The sequence below is a fragment of the Calliphora vicina genome, chromosome 1 (assembly GCF_958450345.1).
Source record: "Calliphora vicina chromosome 1, idCalVici1.1, whole genome shotgun sequence".
Taxonomy (NCBI): Eukaryota; Metazoa; Arthropoda; class Insecta; order Diptera; family Calliphoridae; genus Calliphora; species Calliphora vicina.
Window position 1 is genome coordinate 53,412,841 of NC_088780.1, and position 9,890 is coordinate 53,422,730.

Genomic DNA, 9,890 nt, shown 5'->3' on the forward strand with positions numbered 1-9,890 from the left:
TTGAGCTTATTAAAATTCATTAAAATTTTAATCCGTAATTAAAAAATGTCAGCCTTTCATTCCATAAGTCCATTCCCAACGTCTAATTATTTAGCTCCATTCAAAAGCTTTTGTTTAAATTGAATTAATTTTGAAGTTAATTAATAACAGAATTTATTCAAACTTTGAATGATTAAATTTTTGTTAATTCAAATCTACTACAAATTGAGTTTACATTTTTTTCTTCATTCAGGTTTATTTGATTTAATCATTTACAAAATGATTAAATCAAATAAAATTGTCTTAAGACTTTTGGTAATCGATTTGAATTGAAGAAAAAATTTAATCATTTAATATATTTTTAAAGCTATTTTGTTATGGATTTGAAGAAATTTATAATGATTTAATAAGAAATTAATTCTATAAATAATGAATTCTCAAATGAATAAATTCACTAAGGAATGAATTCAATACATTTAACTGAATCCTTAAGAGACACAATTTATTTTGTCTCGAAAATGGAATTATGAATTAATTAATAATTCTTTCTATCCTTTGTTATGTATGTTATATAATAAAAACAACTAACCCACAAAAACGGTTTTTTAAACTCAAAATTTTCTCAAATTTTTATTACTTTTTTTATTTTTTTATAGTAAAACAGCGAATTTTAAAAAAAGATTCGAGCCAGGTTGATATATTGATAAAAAAAAACTATTTCCGTTTTTTGGATAAAAAAAAATTATCTCCAAACTTTACCGCGTTTTGTGGTTGAACTTTTTTAACAAAATCAATGATGATTATGAATTTTGATAATAAAATGTCTGCAAACACACTCATTATGAAGCTTTCATTGTTACCAACAGATATTTAATGCGTCAGCAGTACGTATTCAGAAAAATAAATTATCAAAATGATAACTTGTAGTATATCAAATATTTTATGAAATATTCAGAATTTTTTGAAAAACGTGCGTTGCATCCATATAGTATAAGAAAAAAATGATGTTACGTACGGCTGTTTAACCCTATACCATGATCGTTAAGTGTAGTTCGTCAATTTTATTTTGCGACCCCATAAAGAATATAAATATGTATATACTCTGACGTCTTATAAATACCTAAGTCGATAAAGCGATGTTCGTATGTCTTTTTAAATTATTGCATCATTCGAAAACCCCAAATAAAAACTGTAAAAAAAAACCTTTTCCCATTTTTTAAAAAAATAGTTGTTTTCTTTGAAGTTTCTTCAGTTTTTAATTCCCGGGTTTCCCGACTAAAAATCCCGGGAATCGGGTAGTGAAAAATTGGCAAAATTCCCGAGAAATTTGTCCCGGGAAAACCCTAGGCCAAAAGTTAAAATTTTGATAAAAAAATAGGTCAAATTCCGAAGGGCGTAGTTGCGATATATTCGATAAATAGGACATGTTTTTTTACACCAAAATGTTTTCCGTAAAGATACCTTACAGAAAATTATAAAATTGTTATACATATGTTCTTAAAGAAAGTTTCATTTTAATAAAAAAAAAATGAGTTAAGTCACCTTTTCACCAAAAAAAAAACAGCAAAAATCTACTATTTTTTGATGTTTTAAATTTAAAATCGTTTATTTTTGGATCCGTGATGGATATTGCTCTTGAATCTTTTGTATGTTATTCGTAATTTAGTTGTCTAACTAACAATAAAAATCGAGTTCATTCGGACCAAAAGTACGACCTATATTTTTAAAAAAGCAGACCAATGTATGACAAAATTTTATAATTTCAATTTTGAAATGCCTATAACTCGGAAATTATTCAGGATCTAGCCAAGTGCTTTCTAAAAATATAAGAATCTTTGAAATGGGTTAGATGGAAAACAAACAAATTGGATGTGTTTAAAAATTTTATATGTCAAAGGTACCCATAGCGCCGCCCTGAATCATTTGTATGCCCCATTTTAATAACATAAATCGAATACTCCTTAGCATACACATAATGATAACTAAAATCAATACCGAACTATTGGGTATTTTAATTTCAAAACCAATACATTCTCATTTAAACCATGTCTCTTTTTGGTTCACTCTGACGTCAATACTTTTCTTTTTCTACAAAGATGAAGGGTATATAAGATTCGACACAGTCGAATAAATTTAACACTCTGACATGTTTGCTTTACATTTTATTTAACGTTTATATTGTTGAAGTAATTAGGAGTGTTCCATAACAGTCTCTTAATAACTTTTCAATATCTACCATTTTGAAATATTTATAAATTTATTCATGGCGTACTTAAGTAAATAAATTAATAAATATTAATGTGTTTGCGTATGTATGTATGTATGTATAATGACAATAATCGCTTCAATTAAATTAAAAATCCATTTAAGTGCTGCACAAACAACAAACAAGTTGGAGCAAATAGCAGCAACGAAAATATAAGCTCTCAGTCAAAGTTGGAAAAAATTTTAAAAATGTGGCGAGAAAAAAACTGTGTGCGGTTTTATTTTGAAATTTATATTTAAACTTTTGCATTTGAATTTTAGCTTTGATCTCATTCAACCCGTTTGTGAAGTGTATTTAAACGCTACAAACACTATTAAATTTATTTAATTACTTTATGCTAAAACAGCAAAAAAAGAATGAATTGAGAAAATGAAATTAATTAAATGTGGCCATTGAAATTTGCAAATAAGAAATAATTGCTGGATTATGCATTCATACGTTTATATGTTACTAGGGTTGTCATTCGAATAATCGAGGAAAAAATATATTTCCTCGATTTAGAATAAAAAATTATTCTTTCAATAATTGTCGTTTAATCGAATACTCGTAAATTAGATTTCCAATTAAAATTGAAAAAAAAGAAGCATATTGCCCAAGTTTATTTTGATATTGAAATAAAAGTATATCAATGTACAATTAAAAAATGTGTTTTTTATGTAGCATAGGACATCTCAAATAGCGTTTGTACACAATTTTCCAAACCTTATTCCATCTGATTCCTATTTATTTTTTCTAGGTCAATTATTATAGAAAATTCAAAAAGTACATTTAAAATAAAGAAAAAGTACCATAAACCCCCACTTGTGGATTCCCATTCGCTCAAGTCCATGTTTTTATATTTATTAGTGAAGAGAATACAAAAAGTACCATTAGAAAAAAGAAAAATTTATGTTTAATTTCATATTTCTAGGTCCATTATTAAAGAAAATTCAAAAAGTACCATTAGATGAACAAAAAATTGTCCATAGTTCAGTTCTCACATTTTGGTACCTAAATATTATCCCTTATTAATAACTATAACTTTAGTCAGATACATAATAGCTAACTTTAATGTCGATAAGTTAAATAATTTAAAATATTAAAAAAGTACCATTAGGGGTAAAGTTTGAAATTTAAAAAATACTCCATATTGAAAAACAAAAATTGTGCTACAGACATCTCTTCAACGATTAAAATCTGTGTTAATGTGCTCAAGAAAAAATATGTTTTAATAAAAGTACCAAACTGTATACCCGGATTTGGTCCACTCGAATTCTAAATAACACTCTGTTAATTATTTTTTTATGAATCCAGGAACCAATGTTTAAAAAATTATCAAAATTGGCATAATAATTTCAAATAAAATGTATTTTCCCGTTATTACCCACTTTTTGTTACCTTTTTTATACCTATTGCGGTGCTAAATTTTAGTGAAATAAATCTATATATCGTGGTGGGTGCTCATAATAAAATATTCATATGTCTAAGTCAATTTATAGAAAAACATATTTTAACAAATTTTATCCCTTAAGATTTCAAATTTCAAAAAAGTACCAAATTCATGTATTTTGTATTTTTTAATAAGTAAAGAATACGATTTAAAATTTGTTTCTGTGTTTATTGGTTTAAAAGATACATTTGGTGCCAAAAAAGTACCAAAATAATTTTTTTACCCGTTTCATCCTCTAAAGAGTTCGATTTTCAAAAAAGTGCCAAACAACTGTCAGCTTTTTTTTTAATGGAGTAACTTGCAATTTTAAGTTTTTTTTGTATCTTTATTAGTTTTAAAGATATACGGTTACCAAATTTACCCATTTTTACCCCCTAAACGTTTGAATTTACAAAAATCCCTTCTTAGTGGATCGTTTTGCGGAAGGAAATTTCTAAAATACAATTAGATAATTCTGAAATATAATAGGAAATTTCTGAAATATAATTAGAAACTTTTGAAATACAATTGGAAATGGTTTAGTATTATTAATTTTACATTTCCATTCATTGTTAACAAACAAATTATTAAAATTTATCTGGTATTAAATATATTTTATTAAATTATTCGAATAATATTTTTACTCCTTATTCGTTTAAATAATCGAGGAATTTTTTAAAAATAATTATTATTAAATTTTATTCGATTAAAATAAAATTCGAATAATTGACGAACCTAATATATACACATACTTTGCGACGCATGATGTCACATCATATGTTATTTAATCGTTTATTAAATCCTGTTAATCCTTTCTAACTGGATACACAAACATTTAGATATTCTTACACACAAATATTATTCGTTGCATGCAATTTCCAAGAAGTTAAACTGATTTGAAATATTTATATTAGAAATACACTCTGGCATTTCATTATGGTGGTCCTTATTTTTGTACTTTTTGAATTTAAACTTCTATGGGTTAATGAAATAAAATGTGTTTGCAAAATTTAGCTACTTAACCCTAAAACTTTAAATAAACTTTGCAACTTCTATACGTTATATGATTTTGCTCAAATTGTCAACATTTTAGATATACTAGAAATATTTTCATTGAAATTTCTTTTTCAAATAACACTATACAACAAAATCAATTTTTTTTCAAAATTACCAAGTCCGACCAATAAATTTTGATAGAGGAGACAAAAACGCCGTGTATCGGCGTTTTGAAAGTTTACACATCTGAATTTCATTTGAGGGGTGGTTAAAGTTTCCCAACTCTGCACTATAGGAAAATTTCCCCATTTCTTGGCCAAAATGTAAAATTTAAATTTTTGAAAAATACATTTTTTATTCTTTACTATAAATAAAAATATAACAAAGTAAACATATATTTTTAAATTTTGCAAAAAAGTTGATTATTTGTCACTTTATCAGTTGTTTTATGTTCGATTTCTAAATAAGTTTTCATATAACGATTGAGTGCAGCAAATTTTGATACAATTTCTAATAAAAGTTTTCATAATAAATATATAGAGTTTTTAAAAATTAAAAAATGGAAAATAATGTTGAAAGTGAGTACTTTATTAATATATAGAGAGATCTTGGTGAACTCGGCTATTAGACCGATTAAATTGGAAAAATTAAAGTGACCTTACGATGAAATAATAAAATTATGAAACTGAATTTTATTTGGACTTACAAAAAAATGTTAGCAGATGTTAGTTATAACATCATAACAGTTCTTTAGGACAGTTAATTACCTACAGAATTTTTTATATTTCAGCTGCATATATTTGCATACTTTTTCAAAAAACGCATTTTTTCAGGTAAATACAGTGTGAAAAACTCAGAATTATTTAATGTATGGCATAAGAAACCATATGATCCTTACATTTTAGGTATAAAATGTGTTCAGCAAAGTTATGTAAACTGTTACGGAGAATATTTTTGTAGAATATATTAACTCTCTAAATCCTCCTTATTTTAAAAAAGTGCAAAAACCACCATTAAAACAGGGATTTAAGGAGTTAAAATGTTCTGCAACAAAATTTTACTATAAGTCCCTGAATACATCAAAACGGAAAATTCAACCAGAAAGTCAGAAATAAGACACACCAAAAGAGAGCCTACGGCTAATTTCGTATTTATTAAGAATTTGGATAGGAAGTCTTCATTAATTACATTTGTTTTAGCTCTAGGCAATTCCTCTTCATTACCATACGATGTCCAGCATATTTCAGCATAAGCGTTCTTCAATGGGTGTTTTAATGGTGTTTGTTGCTCTTTTTTAAAAGAAGGATAAAAAAGACCCATGACTTGAGGATTTAGAGGGTTAACATATTCTGGACCATGAGGTCCAAAATCAAAACTTAAACTCGACAACACTTTATCTTTGCGTATGTGAATATTCATTCAAACTGAACTAACCGTTTAGAAGATTTATTTCCCTCTTTTTTATACCACTGTGAATCGGTGAACACAATTAAGGTCCGATTACCATACTTTCCTCCGCATCCAGTCCACCAGCGTAGGAATAGTACTATCAATTTTGTTTCCCATTACATTATGCGGAATTTCGTAGTCCGTTATTAAATTCCTATTCATGTCTGCTATTATTTCAGAGTGGCGGGCCGTTCAGGTTTCCAATAATCATGTTTGCCTTAATCTGGTAAAGATTATCTTGCCATCTGTATGTCTAAAGAAGTGACCTTAAAAACTGAATTGTACCTAAACGTATATCGTTCTCATTTTGTGTTATCAGCCACTGTACATGTACGAGTATTAATGTCCATTTATCCTTTTATTCTCATCATTCATCGATTCATTCGTTCAGTCACACAAAACAAATGTCCTACAAATAAATACAAACATGCTAAAACATGTTTTATCATGGGAACGAACGAATGTTTCAATAATTTATTATCGAAATCTTAATGACACAAGTATTTAGGCCATGACAAAGCAGACCTAAAAATCCCCCCGACTTATGAATTGAGTTGAAAATCCTTAAATCATCAACAACAACAACAAAATACACACATTCTGTTGCAGACCACATGGATGGTGTAGAATGCATCAGAGGCTATTAAATATTTCCAAAGTATTTACAAATTGGAATTTTGAGGTTGAGGTTTGTTGTTTTCCTTAAAATCTATAGAAGGTCATAACATAAATTAATTGATTGTGGAGAGGGAAGGGGTTTTGGCTTCCAAAGTACATTGTATGCTTAAAGAATTTTTGATTTCCTGGAAACAAATAAATCTGTAGAGATTTCTTTCAACATACATATTTGTTTTCGTTAAAAAGGAGTTGGAAAATATAAATTGGTTTATATTTAAGATTTATTGACAAACTAAGGATTTAATTTATAAGCGAAGGAAGAATATTATATTTTCAAATGATTGTCGTTTCGTTTTATGATTTATAAAACGAAAGAAAATTAATTTTTGAAAACTAATGAAATTTTATTTTTTTTTAATTTCATTATTTTAGAGCCGATCGCAACCATGACAACTACTTGACCATCAAAGAACTGGGACAATATATCAATAAAAACATAGTGGACCATATAGATGAGGCTATACAACTCAATCCCCGGGAATTTCGTCGGGTGGATATAGCACCCGCCGATGGCCTTATAACCTGGGAAGAATATCATCGTTTCTTTTTGAAAGAACACGGCATGACCGAAGCCGATATCGATGAGCACAATGAAATCAAACACACTGCTTTAAATCGTAAGGCCCGTGAAGATATGATGCGCGACAAGGCGAGATGGTCTGAGGCGGCCAGAACGGACCTATTCACTTTAACGATTGATGAGTATCTATCCTTTCGTCATCCCGAATCGAGTATTTCAAATCTATTGGAATTGGTAGATGATTTACTCAGACAATTCGATCAGGATGGTGACGATCAATTGAGTATAGAGGAATTTTCCGAAGTGAATGTGGCCGATGATGATGATTTGATAAGAAAATCGTTGATATCAAAGACAGTGGTGGAGAGAAGAGAGGAGTTCAAAAGAATTATTGATAAGAATCAAGACGGCAAGGCAGATAGAGGTGAACTGTTGAATTATGTTAATCCCAAGACACCCAGATATGCTCTGCAGGAGGCTGCCACTTTATTTAGTTTATGCGATGATAATCGTGATGGTAAATTAACTCTGAAAGAGGTAATAAGATTGTGTGATTTCTGAATGAATTGTTTTTAATTAATTGGATTTTGTTTTTATTTTTTGCAGTTAGTTTCAAATGCTGAAATATTTTTAACCTCTAAAATGATTGATACTGCCCAAAGTTTTCACACGGAATTTTAAATCTCTTGGTTATAATTGCTCTCTGTCTCTGTCTGTGAATGGATCCTTTCCTGCATAAATATTTTATAATACTCATACATACATATCTTTGTCTTAACTCAACAATTTGAAAGTAATTTTAGTCAATTTTTAAATACTTGCTAACTATATAATTAAAATTACTCAACAACATTTTTTTGCACAGAATTTTTTGAAGACTTTAGTCTCAAAATATTAATAAAGATTTGTGACGAAATTGCTTTAATTTTCTTGCATAAAAAACCTACAATTTGAATAAATAATTTTTAAGAGAAATTCAGATTTTTTTCATAGTTTGCTTTATTGACTGTCATTCTTAATCCTCCTATCTAAAGTTAATAACTTAGTTTCCTTAAATTCTGTGCAACAGAAACCAGTTGAGTAGATAATATTTTCGGCCATAATGTAAATAATTTGTTAAATTTTTGTATCTTTTTTTGTTAACCGTCCTTTGGAATTACAATAATGTGTTTTTTCTAACAAAAGCAACAACTTTTTTAGCAATATCTTTGAAAACAAACTAAAATAAATTTAAATTTAAATAACAACAAAAGCGAAAAGGAAATGTGAAATTATATAGTGATATTATATTTAAGTTCTTAAATCGACTCACACATACAAATATACTTACACACATACACGTACAAATACACACCCATATATTCATACACAAATGATAAAACACTCCTTTTAGTTACAAAAAAAAAAGAAAACAAATAAAATTATTAAATAAATGTATTGAAATTGTATTTGTATAAAATGGAAAATAAAAACATTTTCTTAAAATTATGAAAAATAAGAGTAAAATTTTGTTTAAATTTTGTAAACGCACAACTGGGATAAAAAATACCAACCTCAAAAAAGATTAATGTGTTCCAAAAACTGAGTTTTTTTTTAGAAAACTTCCTACTGTGACGTTATTTACCGTGTGATAGTATAAAAAGATTTTGCAAGTATTTAAGAAACATATAGGGCTATTTGAGGATCAATGCTTTGCCTTTTTAAAATTTTCTACTCAAACCAAAAATTTGTTTTTTTAATTTGGCCAAGTTTGGATAGGTCTGGGGGCGACTAGGTCCGCTCAAGTGAGCCAAGTTTTACTTTACACGCTTTTGCATTAGGTTCTCTTTTAGGATCATATACAAATTGTGTATAGTTCCGAAGTAAATTTTTTCCTACAATAGAAAAAATATAGGAACTTTTTTGGGAAAAAACGTAAAAAATACGGCCCATTTTACATAATCCAAATTTGGATGCATGTAACTTTTTATAGGGACGACATAACTGTTAGCAAGTTATTTTTATCTGATTTAGAATTTTATCACCAATATAAAAACAAATAAATCAATAAACATTAATATCCCTTCAACTAATGGAGATATCTTACACGTGCAAGCTTATTTTTAGATCTTCTCAAGGACTATTTATATTTTAAATTTCAGCTCATTCGGATCATAAATGGATTTTTGGCGATTTTTTAAAAATTTGAGACCCGAGGTGTCCAAATTTGAGGGACCATGTACTGGCCCCCATTACATCTAGGATTCTGAACAACTGTAAATCAACTCGAAAACACCTCAGCCCCAACCATGTGAAATTTCGTAATAATATCTTTAATAGTTCACGAGATACCGAATTATTGCCCAAAAAAATACGTTTCTGAACCACTGTGCACCGATGCTCAGTGATCCGTTCCCATATAGCGACTGGGCAAAAAATAAAAGTTGTCTATTACTCGAAAATATAATTGGTAAATTTAACCTTGTAAAATGCATGCATATAGAGTCTCCCTTATAAGCCAAAAAAATATGGGGGATTTCATGTCAAGTGAACCAATTTTTAAAATCGATGTCTTCCGATCGGAATGAAATTTGCACCAAGGTTAGACCTATTGG

General features: G+C 28.3%; 1 protein-coding gene across 1 annotated transcript in view; it reads left to right on the forward strand.

The window, feature by feature from the left end:
- myd (mayday) overlaps positions 1 to 8,802 on the forward strand; it is a 94,566-nt gene extending 85,764 nt beyond the window's left edge. The window contains exons 4-5 of the mRNA XM_065498549.1: positions 7,149 to 7,833; positions 7,903 to 8,802. Coding sequence (XP_065354621.1) covers positions 7,149 to 7,833; positions 7,903 to 7,977 — 760 coding nt within the window. The 3' untranslated portion in view covers positions 7,978 to 8,802. The remainder of the gene's footprint in view (positions 1 to 7,148; positions 7,834 to 7,902) is intronic.
- The last annotated feature ends 1,088 nt before the right edge of the window (positions 8,803 to 9,890 follow it).